This window comes from Camellia sinensis, chromosome 10 (genome assembly GCF_055761805.1).
Source record: "Camellia sinensis isolate YWXY chromosome 10, ASM5576180v1, whole genome shotgun sequence".
NCBI lineage: Eukaryota > Viridiplantae > Streptophyta > Magnoliopsida > Ericales > Theaceae > Camellia > Camellia sinensis.
Window position 1 is genome coordinate 166,202,925 of NC_138970.1, and position 26,754 is coordinate 166,229,678.

General features: G+C 36.3%; 1 protein-coding gene and 1 long non-coding RNA gene across 14 annotated transcripts in view; one reads left to right on the top strand and one right to left on the bottom strand.

Moving 5' to 3' along the window:
* Positions 1–1,408: 1,408 nt before the first annotated feature.
* Positions 1,409–15,904, top strand: LOC114258835 (uncharacterized). Its single transcript, XR_014342893.1, has 4 exons — positions 1,409–1,708; positions 1,790–1,846; positions 5,057–5,101; positions 12,834–15,904. It is a non-coding gene; the product is annotated as an uncharacterized LOC114258835 (long non-coding RNA).
* Positions 15,905–17,891: 1,987 nt separating this feature from the next.
* The window catches only part of LOC114258834 (AP-1 complex subunit gamma-2), a 31,572-nt gene continuing 22,709 nt past the window's right edge, over positions 17,892–26,754 (bottom strand). For 2 of the 13 annotated variants that reach the window (XR_014342887.1, XR_014342886.1), the window contains exons 8-9: positions 19,724–19,916; positions 17,892–18,513 (exon numbers count right to left, since the gene is read on the bottom strand). Coding sequence is in view for 3 of the 13 variants with exons in the window: in XM_082892797.1 (XP_082748923.1) it covers positions 18,442–18,513 (72 nt within the window). In the remaining 10 variants the exon portion in view is untranslated. Of the gene's footprint in view, positions 18,514–19,723; positions 19,917–19,951; positions 20,143–20,281; positions 20,654–26,754 lie in introns of those variants that run through there. The other 11 variants (XR_014342885.1, XR_014342882.1, XR_014342890.1 and 8 more) reach the window with 8 other exon arrangements.

Consider the following 26,754-nt stretch of genomic DNA (forward strand, 5'->3'; position numbering starts at 1 on the left):
CTTATTATTCGCCTAGACTTTTTTAGCACTTGCGAAACATAGTGGATCCTATTAATTTTTTTTTTTAAAAATCTAAATTGTCAATTAAACAAATTAAAATTAAACAAAAATGAAAACAAATTGGCTCAAATTGCTAAAAATTTGGCTAAAAAATTAATGTTATAGTTTATACTTCCTTTTAGAAAAATTCATTAGAATATATGTTCGCCTTCTCTACGTTAAAATCCTACATCCGTCCTTGCCCACGCACTTGTACATAGCTATGCTCTCTATTTACATTTGACACCTGGTCTCACTTTGCCTCGTGACTTTTAAAAGTGATAGTTAACATCTCACAGTTTCTATCAAGTTTTAATACAACACGTCTGTTAACCCACGTTAAATAAGATGTCTAACGTGGGTAAATATGTGAGTTGGATTGGAACTTGACCGAAAATGTGAGGTATTTACTATGACTTTTTTAAAAGATAAGGGACAAAGCGACACTGAGTGTAAAATGCATGGTGTTAAGTGTAATTTTCCCTTTATTGTATTGTCTTTAAAAGTGGCCATGTGAATTCACATGCTACTTTTTCGTTTGTTTTATTTAACGTGGGTTAACAAATAGGTTGAATTGGAACTTGACTACAAGTGTAAGGTGTTGGCTGTTACTTTTTAAAGGTCAAGGGATAAACTGAAACGAGATGTTAAATGCAGTGGTGCTAAATGTAATTTACCCTTTTATTTGTCGTGTATATATGCAAAACAGATGAAAATATGACCAGAAATCCTATGGTATACACCCTCAAAGGATGTGACAGGTGTATACCATACAAATTGGCGTAACTTTATTACAAAATTTCGTAATATTAATTGCAAAATACATAATCTCACAACATATTAGAATAGCAAAATGTTCAAAACTTTGTGTTTATGTAACAAAAGTTTATGACTTGGTTACAAAAATTTTTGTTACGCTAATTTGTATTTTGTGATAAAATTACGCTAATTTATGACCGGAGTGTATATAAAGGGAATTCTATTTTCATACACCACATTATATCTCAATTCCCACATTTATGAATTTGATTATATGTTACTATGCTCATTCTATACACCAAATGATCCAATTATAGCACTAGCTCATAGTTTGCACATAGGGCTGAGTAAGGAATCCGTAAAATCCGTAATCCGATTCGGTCCAGTCAAATCCGATAGGTTTGGATTGATTTTTTAATCCGTGGTTCGGTTCCGGATTGAAAATTTCAAAACCCGTAGGCCACAGATCGGTTCCAGATTGAACCCCACAGTTCTAAATTGAAACCGATCCGGACCATCTAGAAATAATCTATATTTTTATACTGTATACCTTCCCACACCATATAATTTCTTATATGATATAAAAACTAAAGTGTCAACCTAATCCAGCAGCCTCACCTCACTCATTCACGCCTCTCACTCTCATCTCAGGTCTGTATATCGATGGTGTCTCTCTCTCTTCTCTTTCCTATCTCAGACTGAGTTCTCTCTCACACTCTCATCCATCTCAGATCAGATCGGTGTGCTGCTGCTCGTCTCTTTCTGTCGGTGAGCTCTCTCTTGGTGTTCTCATCTCTCATCTCTCATCTCTCTCTCTCTCTCTCGGATCGGTGACTATTTTTGTTTATTTGTTCCGAGATCATGCATCTCAGATTAGATCGATAGCAATAGCTGTTGTCTTCCTCTTTCGGTGAGCTCCTCTCTCTCTCTCTCTCTCTCTCTAACACTCTGAAATAGGTTTAATCTCTAACACTCTGAAATGGGTTCCCAGATCATCCATCGCAGATTAGATCGATTGTTCATGTCATCTACAATGGATTCGGTAAATGTAAGCAGGAGATTTTTTTTTTCTGTTTTTATTTTTATTTTTATTATGTTTTATGTTTTCATTATGTTTTTAGATCGATTGTTTTTTTTTTTTTTTTTTCTGTTTGTATTTCTATTTTCTGTTGTTTGTAACCATTGATGCACAAATCAGTGTTTATGGAACACTTTAACTGAAACAGTAGTGACAATAGTGACAAAAGATTCACTGTCTTTCTTTTGTTGTTTCCCTAAATACCTAATCAATAAAATTTCAAACATATGCTGTATACTTGGAGTTTCCTTTTTAATTTCATGCTGCACCTAAATGCTTATTTTTAGGATCTGCTGTTAGTTTTTAGACAATGATAGACATGATTACATATTTTTCCAGATGTTGCAAGCAGAAAAGCCTCAAATGCCATCTATCCCTGATGCATCTAAAAACTGAATACATTTATTGACTATTGAAGATTTATAAAAACTGATGCATCTAAAAACTGAATACATCTATCCATGATTACATATTTTTTCTGTTTGTGTTTAAGGAACTGTGTTATGATTAATGATTCTGTTCTTAGAATGGGGTGAAAGACCCATTTTGTTTGCTTTGCACCTAAAGAAAGGGACCCATTTTGTGTCCTGAGTGCAAAACTAACATATATTATAATTTTTGTTTATTGGTCTCAACTTAACTTAGTGGTGAAAATTGTGACCTCAACCAGTTTAGTGAATGGTTTCCTAACAAGTATTTTTAGCCATTGGTTTACAAAATTGAAAAGCCTAACAAAAGAAATCCTAATGATCTGTTTTGTCACTATACATAGAATGATAGAAAAAAGCATGACTGTATTTTCAGAAATTGCAAATTTTTTATTTTTATTTTTTTGTAGCCATTTATTTTTTTATTTTTTATTTAAATCCGTGGTTCTAAACCGATCCAATCCGTGTTTCAACGGATTGGTTCGGATTGGTTTCACAATGTAAACGGATTGGATTGGTTTTAATTTTTCAGGAACCGTAGATAACGGATTGGTCCTGATTTTCTCCCAATCCGGACCAATCCGGTCCATGCTCACCCCTATGCACACATACCACACTAAAACACTTTTCCACCCACCATGTCTTCAAATACCTATGAATTTGATTACTCCATGTTATTTTTTCTCTAAAAGATATGCATCGATAATTGTTTCTAAAAGTTATATATTTATAAAATTAGGTTTTAATATTTAGTGTGTATTGATATCCATTATGGTAATTTTGTTTCATAGAGTCAAATTGTAAGAAAAATTTATTTCATTAATGATTATTTTAGTAATTAAAAAAAAAAACCAACTTATTGACTTATTAAAGTCACATCACCCTTTACTCTTTTTTTTTTTATAAATATTTTTTCAAAAAACACTAATAAATTGATTTTTTTGCCTAATTGCCAAAATAGACATAAGTTTATACACAGGGACCTCCTTCCAATTTGGTCTATAAACTATAAACCAGATACAATGTCATACTCTAATATTTTTTATATATATATATATATATATTTTGTCTTTCCTTTTCCAAATTCTTGACATACCAAAATTTCCTTAATATGCAATCCTGACATATCAGAATTTCCCTATATTCCCTAAATAAAAGAGCTCTAATTAAAAAAAAAAAAAAATAAAATAAATACAAACAAGGTTATCACAGTGCAGCCCACCCCATTAGAGCTTTTAGGTTACGTATCGAATGTCTATTTTTTGTTTTTGTTTTTGTTTTTCTTCTTCTCCTCCTCTTGTCCCCCTTCCCGGCGGCCGTAACTTTGAAAAGGCATCTCTCCATCTCAGCCTCTGCAACGTTTGTTCTTGCTCTGCGCAAACCAGGTTTTTGCTTTCCCTCAGATCTCATATTTCTCTCTCTCTCTCTGATATATATGTCATATCTCCAACTATGCTGTTAGTTTAGGTCGAAAAATGGTATTCCAAGAGTGGTTTGGGGGTAGAATTTCAACTGGTGTGCTCTCTGAATTTTATTTATTTTTAACTTTGAACACCCTTGTCCACTCTATTGAATACCAGTTGGCCCAGATCTACTTTGTTGAACACCCAACCCAGAACACACTAACTCTTAAAATACATGTATAATTACAGTAACAGCGGCTTTATTATCATCTAAAAAAAACAGCCCAAACAGGAGATCAATGGATGAATAACTGCTTGATTATGTCCATTAAAAATGATGTATTTGATTTTGCATGTTTTTTGTTGGAAAAAAATGGCAACAATATATTATAACTCTTTCTATGCCATTTAAGAAATTTAAATTAGTGAATCTTGTAAAGGGTAGAGTCTTTGAGGCTGGATTGGACAATTGAATTTTTAGTAACTTTTTTGTTTTTTTAAGATAAAGTTGTTGCTAAAAAAAGCTAGCCTTTTGTTATTGTGAAGGTTTAGCTAAGTTGTTTATTTATTTATTTATTCGTTAGTAATTTATTTATTTTTTAAATAAAAAAATTAATATAAAATTTTAAAATTATTCACTAAAGTTTGCTTTTTTTTTAAATTTTTTTTTTATTTAAAATTTGACCTTTTATCAGTTGCCAATCTTGTACAAAAATAAAAGTAAATAATTCTTGATTGTCAATTAAATAAGCTGAAAACAACTGTTCCGGTTTTATTTATTTATTTTTTGGGCTCAAGTAGTTAGGAAGTGACTAAAAAAATCGTAGCCAAATAGAGCCTCAAAATGTCTACCCTGGTGAAAATTCCTGGAGCTGCCAGCCATAAGGGTATTTTCAGTGTGTGCAATGCAGGGTTTAGGGTTTATTGCGAAGGAAGGCACACCTGTGTTTCTTCTTTTTTTTCACATATCCAACCCATCATCTCTCTCCAATTTCTTTTTCTTTCTTTGTAAGCACCCCTGTCTGTCTGTCTCTCTCTCTCTCTCTCTCTCTCTATGTATATGTCCAAATATTGGCTTGTCTTGGAGGCAAGAGTCTAGATCAAGCGGAGGGATTTTGTTGAATACATGATTACAATATAGACAGATACATGAAACCTATTAGACTATTTATTGTGACTGGGAACCTAACAATTGCAATTCAGATCGTATTGGCGCTGCATTCTGAAATATGAAATGGTAGTTATTGTAAAATCCTGAATTGATTCAAAATGCTGTTAATAATAGCTTGTCATATCTCAGTCTCTAAGATCTCTCTCTCTCTCTCTCTCTCATGCTGTGGCTATTTTAGGTACTTTGCGGTCGATAACAATGGTATTCAAAAAGAGGTGTTGAGGTAAGCAAATCTTAAGGTGCTTAGTTCGTTAGCTATAGATCTCTTTTTTTTTAGTACTTTTGTTTGGGGGGTTGAATAACTCTTTTATTTATTTATTTATTTATATATATAGTACTTCAGTTTTTCTCAATCAAATGTATTGTGTTTGTGTTCTATTTTTGGCAAAAAAATCATTCATATAGTTTGGTTATGAAGTCCTCTTTTTTTGTTGTTGTGTGTTCTGATTTTTACTTTTATTTGATTTTCTCTTGTTGCTTAGTTAGTTTTTAATTTTTTGTGTGTTAAATAAAGGGCTAGCTTTTTGTTTTGGGGGAATTGATAATGTGTAGGCAGAAATTGTCCCACATGTATTAATCAAGAGGTTAACGAAGAATTGAGCCGCACCATTCTGTATTTACAAAAGAATAAACGGTTAGTGCCTTCCGACCGGCTGTTGCTGGCCGGAAGGCACTTCGACAATCAAGTTATATAGCATATATCTAAATGAAAATTGAATAAGTAAATAGAAAAGTTTAGGCATACCTCCTTCCCTTGGAGTTAAAAATTACATCCCTTTATAGGCTAACCTGTCACTCATTTTGTCCAATGAGATTAAGCCAGCAAATTGATCCAATGAAAATGAGCCACTTCGCCCAAAACTAATCTGGCAAGTTGGTAAGTTGCATTGCAAGTTTTTTTTACTTTATTACCTTAATCCTTATTCCATGTAGGCATTGGGTGGGCCCACCTCACATGGGTTAATTTTTGTCCCTCAACAGATAGGGGAACAAAATATTTTCTAGTAAACCATATTTTCCTTGTGTGGTTCATCTCAGATTTTTGTAAATTGTTTGTCCAGAAGTTGTTAGGAATCTGTTTGCTCCTTTCACATCTTGATAGTAGGAACACTAGTTCCTTTCAAATTGCTCTTATTATCATGAAAAAGGAAACTCCTTTCTCATGATAGGCAATGTCTTTGTAACTGACAGATTTCAGCCCATACAGAAGGGACGTAAGAGCAATTGTTGTGGGTTGCCAAAGGAGCTTTCCATTGTCAACTTTTTTCTAGTGGGCTGCTATCCATCTTGATTCATTTTGGAAATGCATTTGTTGTGCCAAATTTGGCAGCAAGTTTGGCTGTAACATCAACAAAAATGATCCTTACACAAAATCAATGTATGAACATGGCTAAGAAATTAATACAAAATGAATAGAAACTGACACATGAATTCAAGGAATAAATAGCAAAAAAAGAAAAGAAGAGAAACATCAGACCTGCAAAGAGGAGATCCACATGGCATCGTCAGAGATGTGATGACATCGAAGGTGGTGTCACCAGGTTCTGAAATTGTGGATGGAGACATGATTTGGACTGATTGTTGTTTGACCAAGAATTGGTGGGGGTTTGAGAACCTGATTAGCGGAGAGGGAGATATTTGAAACCCTAGGTGGTGTACCACTAGGTCTTCTTGTCTGAAACCCTAGGTCTTCCTGTCCAGTGCTTCGTGGGGGTATTTATTTGAGAATTGAGGTATGAGAGATTTGAGATATGATGTATGAGAGCCATGAAAGAGAAGGATTGAATAGAGAGAGGGACAACCAAGAGATTGGGTAGAGAAAAGTGAGTCTACAATGGAGTCATCAAGCATCCTCAATCAGGATGTGAGAAGATGAGGATGAGAGGCGAGGGACTAAGGGATGAAAGAGACATTGAGGGTTGTGATTGGAATGGCAGTGCATTGGATTGTGACAGTGCATCCAATGACTTGTAAAATAGGACCAATGGATGTATTCTACGATATGCAACACATGTAAAATTATGGAATAATATGCAACAATTTACAATATCAAACAACTATGGTATTTTATTTTATTTTTTTGTAAATTTCTCAGCACTCAAATGAGACATCACAAAATTATGAAAGACTCAAAATTTTAAACCACAAATTATGGAAGACTTCCAAATAAAGATAAAGGGGACAATCATCACTCTAGACATTGCAATATGCAACATTGGTTGTCCATTACCCAAGATTCAGTTGTTGGTTGGTAATGTTGGTGAGGAAAGAGAATAGTGATTGGAAAAAAGAGGGAATGGTAGTTGTTGTGCTAAAATGGCACTTGCACTGCTGGAGTAACAATGCAATATTTGGCACTAGCATGCCAAATTATAGCTTTGGCATTGCTAAAATAGCATTCTCCAATGGAGATGCTCTAACTTGATAACAAAATTTAGGGTAAATTAAACTAACCACCCTTGAGGTTTGACAAAAATACAAGCAGCCCCATAGTTTTAGCATAATTACACAAATCTATCTAAAAATTTAAATTGCATATCATGTACCCCCGCAATGCTAGTTAATCGATAGGCAAACTATTAAAAAATTATGATGTCATTCATTTTTATACTTAAAAAAAAAAAATGCCCTAATAGTATATCTTAATGTGTTTTTGGGAGGGGAAAGATTGGATACATGCCTAACTTCTGGCATAGTGCACAAAGTGATTGCTCCGAGACTTGAATCCATAACCTCAAGGTTATTAGGATGCTAAGGTTTTACCTTTGAACCAAAAAATATGAAAATATATAGAATTTTTGTATTTAAAGAAATTTGTAAAGATTTTTTCACAAATTTTATATTTGTTAAGTGTATCTAGATTAAGTGGATCTAAGAAGTAAAAAAATAAATAAATAAATGATTAAAATATTTAAGAAATCATTAAAAAGCCAAAGAATATGAATTGAAAACTTGAAAATTATTTTTGAAAACTCCAAAACCAAACAGAGTGATTTATACCCTTATAATAAAAATGAAAAAAATGAAATTAACCCTCACACACACCACTTTATTTTTGTCACCCAATTTTCTCTCTCTTATTCTGTCACGTAGTAGAGACAACAATAACAACCACCACCATTCGCTACCCTACCACAACCTATGTTATCAGAAAACGCTAATACCCTAGCGAATTACGTATTGGTACTCACATTCCGAAACATGGTACATTTTCGTTCCAAAATGGTAAATTTAGTGATCCAAAATGATCCATAAAGTTTTTTCTATTATATTTTTTTAAATGTTACCTTAGGAGAATAAAATTCAAATATATGAATTAAAATCTAAGGTGAGTTAAGTTTTAATAAGACAAAAATATAAAAAATTGGTCATGATTTTCATAGAAATGATTTGCTACATGAATATATATATATATATATATATATATTGGATACTTAATAGTTAAAAGAAAATTGCTCTAGAAATACCTTAAATTCTCAAGTATAATATATATAAGTCGACTCCTACCGTATCACATTTTAGAGCATGTGGCGTACTACTTTCCCGTTCTTGTTCCATGTATCGAAACGATCCACGTTCTAGGTAACATAGACCACAACTCTCAACCCAAACCCACAACCATCCTCTCCACTCTCTCATCACGACCTTCCAACCAAAAATATTTCAAAAACCAATGCATATACATAACTAACCTCAAATCATGACAAATCCAACAAACCAATCCTCGCCTAGCACCGCCTACAAAATCAATGGCTACCCACCACAAATCGATGACCACCACTCATACAATTATACCAAAACCCCCTATCCTTCCACACTCTTTCCTCCAAGCCACCACCACCAGCTTCCAACACCTACCATTGCAATCCCTTAATGAATGCATAGAGAAATGGGTGTGGTTAGGGTTAAGGGATTTTTGAATCATTTCACATTAAAGTTTTATTAAAATTTTGAAACGGACAAAAATGAGGGCAAAATAGTAATTTTCATATATTTATTAGCTCTATTTATTCCTTTATTCTTGAAGGGGAGGTCTTTGTAATTAATATAAAATTGTGGGCTTTATTGTATTTTTGTCAGATCTTAGGGGAGGTTAGAGTAATTTAGCCAAAATACAAATTGAGGTATAAGACTAGTAGTTTCTCGTAAAATATGTGGCAGGCAGCTTATTCTATGAGCACTAGGTCTCTAGCTATAGTGAAAAAACAACTGCCAAGAGTATAGTTGTCATGGAAAGAACAAGAAAAATTGTCCATCGTCCATTCTAGTAAAAAGCTGTCTACTAGCAGAACATTGTACAGTGGTCAAGAATTTAAGTAGTGTTTTGTGATCCATTTCAAAGCCAACAATTGCAGAGATCCTTCATGCCTGCAATATTAGCCCATACATGCTTGTAAGCTTCCATAAACTAGCCTGCAACCAATAAGAGTTTGTGTTGAGTCATATCTTCTAATTGTAAATCAAATGTTTAGCACCTTGATTAATTGATCCTTTATGAAACATTTTTTTTAAAATTTTTTTGATGGGTCTATTGCACCTGATGAAATCAAACTCCACTGTTAAATCATGTTGTAAATGTATTCATTCAATTAATTCCCTTATCATACTTGTCCGTATCTCCATTTTTATCTTTTTTAATTGGGATGTATGTTGGAATTTATCTGTTTGTATTTCTTTGTGTTATATATGACAAAGGGCCATAAATGGGAAATTTATAATTAGTTGGGGAGGCATGCTTTTCATCTTTATTTATGAGGGATGTCTGACTAGTTCTAGAGGGATTGGTTATAGATGTCAGTGTTTGTCAATCTACCAGTCAAACTGATATATCTTTGCTAAAAAGTATGAATCTGCATCCTGTGTGATAAGTGATGCTAAATCACTTAAGAAAGTAGTGTGCAACATCCTGACACCCTCAATTATTAGCGAATATCACTTTGATCTCCTCGTCTATGAACTCGTCCATTTTGACCTTCTCAACTATGAAAATGTATTACTTTCACCCCCTCCAGACCACATTCAAAACGGGTGTATTTGTATGATTTTCATACTTAATGGGGTCGATAAGGATTTAGGATAAGTAAAACTAAGATTGAGTATATGGAGTGTAATTTTAGTAACAGTAACAATGGAAGCAGAAGATAAGTGAAAATTGAGGACCAAGCACTACGTAAGAGTGGACATTTTCGTTATTTAGGATCGATTATCACAACGGTTGGGGAGATTGGAGCGGATGTGGTCTATAGGATTAAGGCGGGGTAGCTTAAGTGGAGGAGTGTGTCTGGAGTACTGTGCGATAAATGAGTATCCATTAGACCAAAAAGAAAAGCTCTATAGAATGACTATTAGATCAGCGATGTTGTATGAGACGGAATGTTGGGCAACTAAGAAACATGTAAATAAGACGAGAGTTGTTGCTTTGGTGGATGTGTGGCAAGACTGGAAAAGATAGAGTTAGGAATGAGCATATTCGAGAATGGGTAGGGGTAGTACCGATAGAAGATAAGTTGAGGGAGAGCAGATTGAGATGATTTGGTCATATATAACGGAGACCAACATAGGTAGTAGTGAAGAGATGTGATGCAGTGACGGTAGATGGAAGTGTTAGGGGAAAAAGGGCAGACCTAAATTGACGTGGGTTAGTGTAGTAAATAGAGATGTGAATCTCCTTAATTTGACTAACGATATGGCCTTGGATAGAGTCGAATGGAGAAGAAAGATTCATGTAGCTGATCCCATTTGATGGGACTTAAGGCTTGGTTTGGTTTGGATTAAAATGAATTATTTTTCCCAATATAACTGAATTGTATATATATATATATAATAAAACCACTTAATTCAATATAATTAATTGATCTGTCTTTTGTTTCTTGATAGAGGTGAAATGTTGTCATTTTATGCATTATGCAAACAAAAACAAAACTAAATTGCAATGAATCTCATTGAATCGCAGTGGATGGTAGTGAATCGTAAATTGAATCACATGATTTACTCATTTTTCAATTCAATAGCACAATTCGAATTGTTTTGGTTGAAAATAGTATGGAATAGTTGTTAGTCAACTCATTTTTTTATTTTGGTGGCAATTAGCATGTGAATGTCAGGCACCTATTGTTAGGGAATTTGAGGAACCCACAAGCGCATTGCAAATCCGGTCTAATTCGGAGAAATTTCAAAGTCCCCATACCTAATAATAGGGCCTAAAATACATTATTTGGAACTCATACCCACTTAAAAGCTTAAGCCCATACCCACTTAAAAGCTTAAGCCCATGAGTGGAGAACCCGTCTAATATATATTGAGGCCATCTCTTTTACTCTTTATTTGATGTGGGACTCTATCTTCGCAAATGCTCCAACAATCTTTCCCTCATGTGTGAACCAAACATTGGGCCTCTCTTTACTCCCCCGAGTCTTGATCTATCAAGAGCAAGTTCATCTTAGATTATAGGCACTCTCCCTTAATCTTGATCTATAACTCTCCAACATTGAGTACAACTTGGGCCACCAGCACACACTGTATCGTGAGCAGCCATACTCCATTGAGAGTAACCATATTCAATTGAGAGCCACCTTGTCGCGGTCCAACCTTGCCACATGCTCTAGGAATTTTCTTTGCTCCATCTAGAGTCGTCATGGATTTTTCTTGCTCTATCAAGAGTTTCTGTGCAAACCCAAGCCCAACAACATCGATGCTCCAAAAGAGCCCACCTGTAGATCACTAGCCATTGGCTTTGATACCAATTGTTAGGGAATTTGAGTCCACAAGCGCATTGCGAATCCGGCCCAATTCGGAGAAATCCCAAAGTCCACATACCTAACAATAGGGCCTAACATATGTTATTTAGAACTCATATCCACTTAAAAGCTTAGGCCCATAAGTGGAGAACCTATCTAATGCATATTAAGACTCATTTTTTTTTACTCTTTATCTAACTTAGGACTCTACCTTCACATGCTCCAAAACCTATATCATATTCACCATGGAGAACGTGAATTGTCCAACAAAACATAGTTGAAATACAAAATTTTATATGGAAATGTGCACTTATAATTTTCTATAATTTATCTAAAAAAGACGGTATTGCTTAGATGTTTTAAGGAATAAACTCAAATAATCTTAGTTTAGTCTTGCCTAAACTATTAGTAACCAGCTAGATAACTCCCACATCACCAATCCACTTCCTTCGAACCCAAACTTGATACCTTGTTTCTTGTTTGTATTTGAGTTGATTTTGGACTCCTTTTTGTTGGCATTACCCTTATTGTGACTGTTTGCTGTTTTTTTTAACCTTAAAGAAAGTATCAAGTGTTGAATTGTAACACAACAATTAATAAACTTAAGTACAAAACACTAGTACACAACCACACGCTAATATTCTTCATTTATTCACTCGCACTCAAAGTTTATACTATACAAACAAACACACTAAGACACCACACTTTATAATCACACATGACATTCAAGCACTCACACTTAGACTTTGCCTCTTCCTTACACACATAATGGAGATCCAAATGTCTCCTATTTATACTAGTACACACCAAACTTCAACCATTCATTGGCTTGGCTAAAATTAGTGGTTGGTAAATGGTGAAGTTTGAGCAGGTAAAATGAGTGGTTGGTAAATGGTGAAATTTGTGTAGTTAAAATGAGTGATGAGGAATTTACTTCTAGAACATTCAACGGTAGTAGAGAGGAGAGCTCTCAACATCAAACCTTCTCATAGTAGCACAATTAGACATTTTGGAACAACCTTTCCCCGTTCCCCATTGGTTTGTTGCCATAAAGTTCTAACCAATTTTCAAGTCCGTAATAACTTATTTTTTTTTATAGAAGCATCTAGAATTTTTATTTTCAAAAGCAATAGCATGCTTGTGTTCCTTTATTGTTTCTTTTTTGTAAACACTAATGTTTGTAATTTTTTTGGTTTTTGTTTTTTTGACAACTACTAGGTTGTTGAAGCTCACTCTGTGGGGAAGCTTAGGAGGGAGGCGAAGATGCTGCATCCTATAGGGAGACATTGATGACGAGAACAACAGGCTCAGGAAGTCCACCATCATCGTCTTCACCACCATTGCGTCGATCACGTTCAAGATTCCAAATTCATCATCATCATTGCAACGGCAACGGTCATGGTCTCCACGATCTGCATCATCATCACCATCGGGCGGTCGACGATTATGGTCTCGGTCATGGTCCCCAGTAGCCTCCTCATGGTCTCAATCATGGCAGTTTGTTCGATTATCTCTGATTAGCTCGTGAAATACATCTCATATAAAGAGCAGTTTTTCCGATTCCTCACGTTTGGTATATCTCCCTTCCTCTTTCACTCTACCAATAGTTTTTGGATATAATTGCTATGGGTATATGTTATTGTGAAGATCTCAGCTGTTAAATTATTTTATTTTTTTTTTAGGTGGGGAATTTGTTTAGATTAAATGAAATAAATCTGTTAGGAAATTTGTTTGGATTGAATTGAATTTTTGTTAGTAAATATTGTAGTTCAATTAAATCTATTAATATATATTGTATTATATTCTGTTTTAGATTATTTTAAAAAATTCTACATAAAATTATAATTTATTATTATACTAAGTTTAGTTTGATGAAATTTTTATTACAATTTTTAATGTTTTTTTATAACCTTATCAGTTTAATTTGAAAATTTCAAAATCAAGATCCAAACAAAAGGTGGTTGAAAGTTCAAAGGCTGAATTTCATTCCAAGGAAGTTGATTCAAATGGAAAAGGAAAAAGCATGAGATTATATTGTAGTCATCAAAATATAATCAAGCCAATTGGTTTTGAAGTTGTTAGAGGGGTTAATGTTAATAATAGATATCATGATATTATTAGTGAACCACCCACCGATTATATGATCAATAGATATAATTTTGAAAGGAAATATACCCTTACCCCGGCTGGATTTGATTACACTTTAAAAGAATGAATGGAGAATGAAGAAAGAGAGGTTTATAATCACGCATATGAGCACTGGAATGTTAAGCGATCTAGTGAATGGGTGAGGAAGCTTATTTGTGCGATGATCAAAGTTGTGTTTGTTTTTCTTGAAAAACAACATTTTCATGGTTGTTTGCACCACCCAAAAAATTATGGTATTTGTATGGTTTATAATTTTGAAGGAGGCCATCATGAAGAAAATACAGACATAGGTTAGCTTCCTGAATCAACAAGAGCTGAATTGGGGGTAGAAAATGATATGATATTTGACAATATTTTGGTTGGACAAAACTGTTGCAATTATCCTGAAGATTTAAAAGACTTGTTTTTGTTGATGGCAAATGCTAGTTCAATACCTAAAAATAGGTGGATTATAGAAATTCATCCTTACTTGTGGCATTGGACTGTTAGATGTTACTACTACGAGAAGGTCTAACAACAGAGATGCCAAACCTTCTCGTAACATCTAACAGTCTAGTGCCACAAATAACGATGAGTTTCTATAATCCATCTATTTTTAAGTATTGAACAAGAATTTGCCATCAACAAAAACAAGTCTTTTAAATCTTCAGGATAATTGCGGCAGTTTTGTCCAACCAAAATGTTGTCAAATATCATATGGGACAATCCGATCATATCATTTTCTACCCCCATTTCAGCCCTTGTTGGTTCAGGAAACTGTCCTAGGTTTGTATTTGTATACAAAAGAATCACTTCTAAAATTTCTTCATGATGGTCTTCATCGAAATTTTTAACCATTCGAATACCATAATTTTTTAGGTGGTGTAAACAACCATGAAAATGCTCTTTTTCCTGAAGAGCAAACACAACTTTGATCCTCGCACAAATAAGCTTCCTCACCAACTCACTAGATCGCTTAACATTCCAATGCTCGTATGCATGATCATAAACTTCTGTGTATTCATTCTCCATCCACTCTTTTAAAGTGTAATTAAATCCAGCTGTGGTAAGGGTATATTTCCTTTCAAAATTTTATCTATCGATCATATAATCGGGGGGTGGTTAACTAATAATATCATGATATCTATTATTAACAACTTCAAAATCAATTGGCTCGATTATATTTTGATGACTACAATATAATCTCATCCTTTTTACTTTTCTTTCTGAATCAATTTCTTCGGAATGAAATTCAACCTCTGAACTTTCAACCACCTTTTGTTTGGATCTTGATTTTGGCATTTTCAAATTAAACTGATGAGGTTATAAATTTTTTTTTTATAAATCATTAAAAATTGTAATAAAAATTTCATCAAACTAAACTTAGTATAATAAATTAATTATAATTTTATGTAGAATTTTTTACAATAAGCTAAAACAGAATATAATATAATATATATTAATAAATTTAACTGAACTACAATATTTACTAACAGAAATTCAATTCAATCCAAACAAATTTCCTAATAGATTTATTCATTTAATCTAAAACAAATTCCTCCAAACAAAAAAAAATTAACAGTTGAGATCTTCACAATGACATATACCCATAGCAATTTTATCCAAAAACTATTCTTAGGGTGAAAGAGGAAGGGAGATATACCAAACGTGAGGAATCGAAGAAATTGCTCTGTGGATGAGATGTGTTTCAAGAGCTAATCAGAGATAATTGGACAAACTGCCGTGTGGAGATAATACTTATAGCGCTGAGGTAAAGCATTGACATAGCATCCACAGGGAAGGGGCAAGATTAGGGTGTGGATTCTTTTCACAGGTAACAATCAAATAAATATTGAGATGGTGAAGGGATGGATGTGTGGTAAAATTCTGGAAAAAAAGGATTTAGTCTTTGAGTGTAACTTTAATACGAGATATTAAATCAAGATGATTGAAGTGGATTTGACATGTTCATAAGAAGCTGGAGTAGAATAAGACAGACTTGGATAATAGAGATGGAACCAAAGATTCTGTTTTTGATTGGTTTAGAATATTACAATGGGATGTGTGTCTATTATTGGGTAGATTGTTTTGTTCCTTATTTATTTTTGTATTTCATTTTCTATGAAACCAATGGCTAAGAATACACCAGATTGTTTCAATTATATTCTCAGTGGCTTGATATTGATTGAGTGGTGACAATATGCGGATATCGTAATGTCAGTATGAAGGCATTCCTCTGTTTACTCTAGGGGGTTATTTTAAATATGAAACCAATTATCCCACTGCTCCTGACCCCATGAAAATATCACATCCAGCTACTTCTATATACTGCTGCCATAAATTAACTCATTTAGGATTATGGATTTTTAATACAGGGTCCTATATCTGCACTGCTGTTTTCTCTATTTTCTTAGCAAGTTTGCAATTGCATGGTATTGATCAGCTTTTAAATGTCTTATTCTGTAATATTTGTCCACATTGTGAAAAGGTAAACAGGAATTCTCTGCTACTAACTGTTAACACATGCTATCTGCTGCCACCTCCAGAGGATACGTGCGAAGTTCAATCCCCAATTGTGCTTCTGTTGGTCTTTGTATATGCAGATGAATTTGTTCTTCAGTTGCAATCCCTCTGGATACTTTTTTTTTTTTCGGAGATTGGCTGGTCTTCCCCTCCCCCCCACCTCTGCCATCAAATTTGTGTAGAGAATCATTCGAGGTTCAAATTATGACTTCTTGAGCTCAGCGTACCATGTTGTGCTTTTATCTCCAGTGGGATAACTTCTATTCTGCTTAATATTGAAACAATTTCTGAATATTTAGCGCATTGTGGCTTTAATGCTTCAGTGGGTTATTTTTTTGGTCGTTTCTTCTTCTTCTTCTTCTTCTTCTTCTTCTTCTTCTTCTTTTTCATCTGCATATTCTTGTTCACTATAAGTTCCATTCCATTATTTTTGAGCATGTTCCCTGGTTGAATAGATAGATGATAATAGGTGCTTTTGATTTTTATGGCTTCTTCCTCGTCTTGACTTGCAATTTTGTGCATGTATATTATTTTCTTCGTAGGTAAACAAGAGAAGTTATTGGTCACTATGAAAAATTCATGATGTTTTTGGTGTGTTTAAGGTTAGATACACTTGATTCCTTGACACTTGACCCTGTTTAACTTTTTGATACATTTGATGCCTTTTCTCTTCTCATGGTTGTATTCAACACATGGGAGTGTAAAGTTCCAAAAACTATGTAATGATCAAAGTAATTGATCGACAATCGCTTGTTTGTGTTCCTTTCATAACCAATGGGATGTCTCCCCCTTGTGATGTCGTTTGGAAAAACAACCTTTTGCATTGAACCTATTCATCTTCCTTCATTGCTCTTGCATATTGTTTTTACCTTTCCTTCAAGGGTGTTCTCTAGGCATCTAACTATTGATCTGGGAGAAAACAGTTTCATTTAGTGCAACTCATGCTAATTAGGTATGAAAAGATTGCCACACCCACACGGTTCTGGGCATTTTTGCATGTGGCGGCTGCATGGCAAAATGGGTATATAAGTGGATATAATCTTTTGGGGGTATTTAGGATGTTAAAGAGAATAGTATCTTTAGCAGTTTTATTTTTAATATATTTTTAGGTCATGGGTGAGATAGTTGAGTTTTATTTAAAATTTATAATGTAATATTTGCTAGAATTTTTTCTCCTGCTTTCTGTTTGTTTCGTTCCAAAATTTCGGAGTGTCTTCTTTAGGCTTCCTTTGAATTTATGAATTTGAAATTAGTGGATTTAACATCAATAATTTGAGGGGCATAGCCTTTTTTAAGTCCATGTAACATTCTAGATTTAGATGTCGAGGATGGATTTGAAAGCTTTAGAGCATTTCCAATGGTTCACCAAAAATTTTATCAAATCTGAATAAAAATATGACCAATTTGTCTATCTTAGATCAGCCACTCCAACGGTGAATTACTGTAATTTTCATCAAAATAAGAATGTCCGAGGGGGCGATGGCCGGTCGACCGGCAAGAGCAAAATGAATTTTTTTCCCTCTCCATTTCTATTTCCCTCAATTCCTTTGCTAGTTCTTTTTCCCTCCATTAAATCTTTTTCATTTCTTTTTGCCTCAATTAATTATTTCCTTCAAAAAACAAATATAAACAGATTAACCCATGTACTATATAAACCAAACAAATAATGTTGTATTTGGAACCAACCATAACTAAAAAACCCAGATCCAAATTAGAGAAATCAATTCAATGGAACTGATAATAATTACAAAAGTTGAATAGCTTCAGAAATCTCATCATTTTCACTACAACACATCAAGAATGAACAATAAAGGACATGGTGGTTCAGATCAAGGAAACAACCCAATTCAATAAATTTGGAGATGTGAAGAAACTTGAGGGAAGGAGGAGCTTTAGGCCCAAATGCTGTCGTCATGACCGATGATGGCGGCGGTGGAGAGGTAGTTGCCTTTGATTTCGCACATCAAGTGATCATCCACATATGCTTGCCACACTGTATTTTCGTTGTTCTTCGATTCGATGCTGGATTTTTGGGATTAGAAAAGCAAACTGTGCAGCTGTGAATTGAAGAAGTATATGTGACTTCTAGTTGAGGCTGCGTTGAAAATAAGCTAGCTCTGGGAATTGCAAGCTAGTTTGCAGTCCAAACCATGGCTGTGTTCTGGGAATTGCTCAGTTAGCCGGATGACTGGGGGGACAACTGGCCGGTCGTCCGGTGGGCCCTTTTACGAATAGTAGCATCTGAATCCTGAAAAATGAATAAGAAAAGGTATGAGCTTCTTGGTTTACCCATAAGAAGATATGCATCCTGTTAATAAGAATACACCAGAGAGAGACAACATATATGCATCAAATTTACAGCCCGAACTCCACATTGGATATCGCTTAAAATCATTAGTTTAACCTTTTTGATTTCTAATGAAATAGCATATAAACAAATGCCAAAATGTTTGCTAAGTTAATGAATTCCCAAAAGCTAAAGTTGTATATCAAGCTATCCAGCACACCACTCACATGCAACCCCAGCTTGCATGTGGAGAAGAGAACAAACTAAACTGAATAGAGTGCATGATAATAAAATAAAAAAATAAAAAAATTCATGAGACTAGAGCCCAAGGCCTCTTAGAATCAAAACTTTGATACGATGTTAAAGACCAAAGAGAGAAAAGAAGATGAGGAGAAGTGTATGTAGTACCCTAGGCATTACCCCTTTTTTTTTTTTTTTTAATTTTGATCTACAAAAGTCAATTGTTAGTTGTTAGATTAGCTCCTAGGGGGAGTTGAATCCCCAACCTCTCCCTTGCAAGCACCTAAGTGTTGCCTCCATGCCACAAGGCCATGAGCCCCATTTCATGGTATTTGAGTGTTTACATTTTTCTTTATATTTCGTAGGTCCATCCCTGCTTCATTGTCAATGTAATTATCTGTTTATGGGTTGACACGAGGTGTTGTATGAAGATATCCCCAATTAAATGCAGAAGGAATTTTATTGGTAAAATTTAAATTTTCTTAGTTACTAAATGATTATGTTAATCATGTTTAATCAAAAATTAATTAAGGAATTGAATATATTTAAGTGTAGGTCCCACTAAGTTTAGATATTGTTTGGTTTCAACTTCCACCATAAATTAATATTAATTGTGTGTGTAAATTTGTAGTCTTCCCAAACGCGGCATAAGAGGTGATGAGACAAGATTAAAGCCTCGTTTGGTAAGTGGCTTTTTTAGTTAAAAAGTCAAAAAGTTACTAAAAAAATAAAAAAGTCAACAACCCATACCAAAAAGTCAAATATTCTCTTTTATCTTTACTTTTTGCATATCTTTTCATAAAAAGTTAAAAAGTCATCCCAAACATACTAATTTTTTTTACATCACATTTTAGCCAAAAAGTCAAAAAATTACTAAAAAAATCTGCTCCCAAACGAGGCCTAAGTCACTTAATGAAGCAATCCGTTAAACCTTAACGACTTGGATTAAGCTTCATGGATAAGGTCAAACCACAAGAAGACGCCTCACGCTTGGTAGAGTCAGTGGAAAAATCCAACATCCACCATCCACACCTCCTTGCTTGAATTCCTCATGCTTGGATTGTAAAGAAAAAAATTGCAGAAGAGAAAATTAAGACAAGCCTCCGGTTCTGCTCCCCCGAATTCTATTTGAGAGAGGGTTAAAAAGTGAGAAAGAGTATAGGGAGAGAGATAAGAAGAAGAAACAAATGAATAAAATAAAGAAAATTCAAGAAAAAATTGGAAAAGATTGTTTACAAGGTAAGAATTTAATTTTCTACGTTCTTTTCAGGTTCTCCATCTAATCTTCATTTACATGAAAATTCACTAGCACCACACAGACGGCATAGAATAGTTGATTTGGGCCTAAATCTGGTATATAAATGAAAAAGAATCAACTTAAAGAAACTTAAATTGAGCTATGTATTTGAGATTTGAAACTCGAGACTAGTAGTTTGAGAACTTCGGACCTAGATATAGATTGCACTCGATAATTTGAAATCTTAAATACCTGGACTTGTGCTTTGGAGCCTTTTGGATTTGTAACTTTTGGGTTAGGTTATGGATTTCTGGACTGAGAAACCCAGTTTCAAGTCTGCGGACATTGCTTTTAGCATTCAGTGTGACGACTGGACGTGACCATAGATGTCCGGTGTGACATCCAAATGTCCACAGCTGACGTCGTGGGATAACAGTATTTGGCGTCTCCCAATTTAGACGTCCTATGACCCTTGGCGAGCGTCCACTAGGTTGCAGAGCAGATAACTACTATCCGGATCTCTCACTCCGGATGTCCAAAAGTGATGGCGGAAGCCTGGTTCTGGCCATTCTTCCAGCACTGTTGCACACTCTTTCCCTAGCTTGAGTTGGACCTGGACCACTACTTTAGACATTGTGAAGAGACCAATAAAAAAAAAAAAAAAAAAAAAAATCACACCGATGTTTTTCATATGACCCATCCACCAATATTTTTCTCTATTTTCTTTATCCATTGTTTTATTTTATTTTATTTTTATTATTAAACAACATAACAACACAAAATAACACCAACCACATTCCACAAACTTGTCATTTCTTCATGCCAGGGATCAACCCCGATCATAATTTTACACAAAAAAAAAAAAAAAAAAAAAAAAATCACACAAACAAACAACCAAAAACAAAACAACCACATCCACAGGCGGGGATTTTCTTCTCTACTCTGCCGCCGGTCTTTTCTTCTTGCCTCCGTCCTGGGCGGCCCTTGCCGGTGTTGCCTCCGTGTTTCCCACTCCACTGGGCACGATCACTACTCCCTGCTCCTCCACTGCAGTATATGACGGCCCTCCAAATCGGAACATCACGGTGGCCTTCCGCTTCAGCTCCTTATTTTCCGCCTTTAGCACACTTATCTCTGCTCACGCATCCTTATACGTGCGTTGGAGCAGAGCCAGCTGGGCGTTTAACTGCTGCACCTCATTTGTCCTACTCTGCAGCCGGTGCGACAGGTTTGTGACCGCCGTCATGATCTCTACACATGACTTCAAAGTATACTGATTGGCCTCAATATCAGTTTGCACCGTCATTTTTTGCTCCACCGACCGCATCGGAAAGTTCAACGGAGCAAAACCCGAGGCGCTTGGTTGAGGTTCACTGGCCACCGCACCAGTTATCTCTCTTGTTGACTCGTTGAGGTCGGGAAAGAGAGTGAGCAGACCACGGGACGAAGAGGCCATATTCTGGGTAGCTGCACGGGAAGACGAGGCCATGTTATGGGTTGCTGAGTTTTTTTTCAGAGAAGGGTTGGATCCAGAGTATTTACAGAGTATCTCTCTCAGAACACAAAGAGTTTTTTCAGAGGTTTTTTAGCAGTTTTTTGTTTCTGCCTCAAGCACAGCCTCCGCCTCAGTTTATAAAGACCCTGACGAAGAGGCAGACACGCGCATCATGCGCCTCTCGGTGCTCGTCGACAACTTGGGCGCGCCTTTTGATGGCGCGCCTTTTGATGGCACGCCTTTTGATGGATTGGGCACGCCTTTTTGTTAGAATTTACCATCACCTACCACCAATTTACCATCACCTACCACCACCTACTCCTCACCTACTCCTCACCTACTACACTCACCCTCTCCTATATAATGAGCCACTCACCATTTGTAATATATGTATCAACAATATATCAATCAATAATACATAAATTTTTACTTGGTATCAGAGCAAGGTTAAGACTCTAGTAATTTTGCTTCACCGGCGGGCGGCAACCTCGCCTTGGCCGCCCGCCGGACCTCAATCTATTCCGCTTATTTTCTACCCATACCTTTCCATCCCTGCCTAAAACCTCTTTCTCTAAAATCTGGATCTCACAATCACCAGATGCCATGTTCACGCCACCGATAAGCCCATCGTAGTTCGGTCAGTGTGGTCTGTCAATTTCGAGTCAGAGTTCGAACTAATCCGACTCATCATCGATCTCTACCCTTTCGTCTCCATGGACACAGAATTCCCAGGTGTGGTGGTTCGTCCCAAGAGCGGAATGAATTTCTTCCGCAATCGCAATCCCACCGCGCATTACGCGACCCTGAAAGCCAACGTTGATCTCTTGAATCTCATTCAGATTGGCCTCACTCTCTCCGATTCAGACGGTTTTGAGCTGCTGAGGGATAGTGCATAATGGGTGTTGATCATGTTGTTGACTGATATACCCACCACACACACACATTCCGATACACAACACAACAGACACATTGGCTACCAAGCACATGCTCCGCCCTGCACACACGCACACAGAACAACACAACACAACACACCCAGCTTTTCTTTGTTTTTGTTTTTTTTTTTATATATATATCTCTATATTTTTTTTTTTATTCTCCTATATCTCTTTTTTTATTCTACTATAATAGTCTAATAAACTATTACACATTACACCAACCCCTGCGTCTCTCTCTCATCTTTCCATCACACCCAACTTTTTCTTTTTATTTATTTATTTATTGTTTTGCTTCAACCCAGACACCAACTTTTGTCCCCCTCTTTTCATTTCTTTTTATTTTTATATTATTCACCCACCTCTGTTTTTTCCACTCTTTATCAAGTGGCCTGAATTTACTGTTAATATACCAGCTCTTGGCAACTTCAATATCAATTCCACCTTTTTCAAGAAGTTTGACTACAGCAGTGCAGTGGGTTAGGTTAATTGGGTCTGTCCCTGGATATCTTAAGGCTCCTAATTTGAAAAAGTGGGGACATATGACGTTGCGTACCATTATCATCATCATCATGTTCCCCACTCTCTCTCTCTTTTTTCTTTTAGCAGTTTGAAAACACATGGGCATGTCCCTCCTTTTTTTCACCATCTCCCTCTTTTTCTACACAATATTTTTGTACCACCGCCCACTCCATGATACTAATATTATTATTATTATTATTATTATTATTATTTTTCACAAAAAAAAAAAAAAAAATTCATTCCAATTGATTTTTCTGCATTTCCACACCTACCATTCGAGTTTTCCAAACACACTTGCTTTATTCATTTCAGGGATCAACCCCGATCACAATTTTACACCAAAAAAAAAAAAAAAAAAAAAAAAACCAAACAAACAAACAAACAAACAACCCACAACAACCACATCAACAGGCGGGATTTTTTCTTCTCTACTCTGCTGCCGGTCTCTTCTTCTTGCCTCCGTCCTGGGCGGCCCTTGACGGTGTTGCCTCCGTGTTTCCCACTCCACCGAGCACGTTCACTCCACCCTGCTCCTCCACTACAGCATATGGTGGACCTCCAAAACGGAACATCACGGTGGCCTTCCGCTTCAACTCCTTGTTTTCTGCCTTTAGCACACTTATCTCTGCTCGCGCATCCTTATACATGCGTTGGAGCAGAGCCAGCTGGGAGTTTAACTGTTGCACCTCATTTGTCCTGCTCTGCAGCCGGTGCGACAAGTTTGTGACCGCAGTCATGGTTTCCACACATGACTTCAGAGTATACTGATTGGCCTCAATATCAGTTTGCACCGCCATTTTTTGCTCCACCGACCGCATCGGAAAGTTCAAAGGAGCAAACCCAGAAGTGTTTGGTTGGGGTTCACTGGCCACCGCACCAGTTATTTCTCTTGTGGACTCGTTCAGTTCTGGAAAGAGCGTAAGCAAACCACGGGAAGAGGAGGCCATGTTCTGGGTAGCTGGACGGGAAGAAGAGGCCATGTTATGGTTGCTGAGTGTTTCAGAGATGGGTTGGTTACAGAGTGTTTACAGAGTGTTACCAGTGTATCTCTCTCAGCCCACGAAGAGTTTTTCAGAGGTTTCAGACTGGTTTGATTTCCACATGTTCTCTCAGCCTCCGCCTTCATTTATATAGCACATGACGAAGAGGCCGACACGCGCACTGTCGATAACGTGCATCGCCGCGTGTCTGGCGCGCCTTTTGATGGCACGTCTTTTTATGGATTGGGCACGCCTTTTGATGGCACGCCTTTTTATGGATTGGGCACGCCTTTTGATGGCACGCCTTTTGAAAGATTGGGCACACCTTTTGAGGGTGCGACTTTTTAAGGGTCCGACAAGACTCTGTAAACTGTCCCGACATTGATTCCGGTTAGCTCCTTTATGGGTCTGACAAGACTCTGTAAACTGTCCCGACATTGATTCCGGTTAGCTCCTTCAAGGGTCCGACAAGACTCTGTAAACTGTCCCGACATTGACCCCATTGTCTGCTACAACGGTCCGACATGACCCCATAAACTGTCTTCTACATCGGTCTGACACCGCCATCCAGTGTCCTCTACACCGTTATGACACCACCATACAGTGTCCTCTACAACGTTATGACACCCCCATACAGTGTCCTCTACAACGTTATGACACCCCCATACAGTGTCCTCTACAACGTTATGACACCACCATTCCGTGTCTTCACCAATGGTCTGACACGACCATACAGTGTCTCCTATCCTTTTTAATTTTTATGTATTTTCTTGTTTTGTTCCTCTCTTCAAACTCAAGTTGGTTAGTTTCTATCCTCCTTGAGTTTGCGGGGGGCTGTTAGAATTTACCATCACCTACCACCACCTACTCCTCACCTACTCCTCACCTACTACACTCACCCTCTCCTATATAATGAGCCACTCACCATTTGTAATATATGTATCAACAATATATCAATCAATAATACATAAATTTTTACACTTTTGATGGCACGCCTTTTGAAAGATTGGGCACACCTTTTGAGGGTGCGACTTTTTAGGGGTCCGACAAGACTCTGTAAACTGTCCCGACATTGATTCCGGTTAGCTCCTTCATGGGTCCGACAAGACTCTGTAAACTGTCCCGACATTGATTCCGGTTAGTTTCTACAAGGGTCCAGCAAGACTCCATAAACTGTCACAACAACTGTCACAACACCTTTTGAGGGTGCGACTTTTTAGGGGTCCGACAAGACTCTGTAAACTGTCCTGACATTTGATTCCGGTTAGCTTTTCCAAGGGTTCGACAAGACTCTGTAAACTGTCCCGACATTGATCCGGTTAGTTTCTACAAGGGTCCAGCAAGACTCCGTAAACTGTCACAACAACTGTCACAACATTGTCTGCTACAACGGTCCGACATGACCCCATAAACTGTCTTCTACATCGGTCCAACACGAGCCAGTGTCTTCTACATCGGTCTGCCATAACTATACAGTCTTCTACAACGGTCTGACACGACCATACAGTGTCTCCTATCCATTTTTTATTTTTCAGATTATTTTCTTGTTTTGTTACTCTCTCCAAACTCAAGTTGATTAGTTCCTATCCCCCTTGAGTTTGCGGGGTGCTGTTAAAACCTACCATCACCTACTCCACCTACTACACCTACCACCACCTACTACCACCTACTACACACCTACCACTACCACCTACTACCACCTACTCCACTACATCTCCTATATAAGGAGCCCCTCACCATTTGTAAAATATAACAACATTCATCAATCAATAATAAATAAATTCTTACAGAACTAATCAAAATATGTGTGCCTTGACTATAGGATCCACAAAAAAATAGACACACCAAAAATAGGGATTGAGGTGAACAACTAGACATTGAAGCATCATGTTTATGAAACTGACATGCTTACGAAACTGTATCTACATATATTTTGAAATGGGAATTGCCTCCTCTTAGGTTCATATTTGTACTTGAATTCCATAGACACTTGCTTTGAAACCCATATTATATGCTGGAAAGTCCCCGAACACCAGAGAACTACAAGCTCAACCAGCTTGACTATGTGATATTAGAGACATCTCACTCTGCTTAGTCACTTATGTGGCCCTTCACTAGTCACCTTGCATGACCCTCTGTGAGGAGTCCGGGTTGACGCAAATCTTCCCTCCATTACAGTTGTGATGAGCATATTATCTTAACATATTGTGTATGGCAAACTCAACTTCCAAATTTTGAGATTTGTGTATGCTGCTCAATGAGATCATCTTGATCACATGATATGTATGTAATAATTTAAAACTTGTTCTTGCTTGCTCTCAAATATCTTATAATGCTATCCATGGATAAAATTTGCTCCAGTATCATGTTATTCATGGTTCTTATGTTATATTAGTAATTAATATAAAATAAAACCAATTTAAGTGTAAATATACATTTTCCTAAATTCAATTTAAGTGTAAATATTCTTTTTCCTAAATTTTCTCGGGAACAAGGTTAAATAAAAATATGTTCATCTTTTTATGCATGGACAGCATGTAGGGTTTTGACTTATAAAACCTTATAAAGCCACACCTAGTATGAAAATTTAACAAAATATATATATTGATGGGTTATCACAAAATTTTAGGAGAGTCCCTTTGATAAACCGGGTATAGGGTTTTTTAAAAGTCAGTTGAGCCATGTTCTCCCCCCTCTTGGCCCTCGTGTCCCCCCTCCACCAGGTGTAGAAATGATAACAACTAAGAATGCATGCAACTGGAGATCTTTAGACTGTTAAATGAGCTAGATATCAAG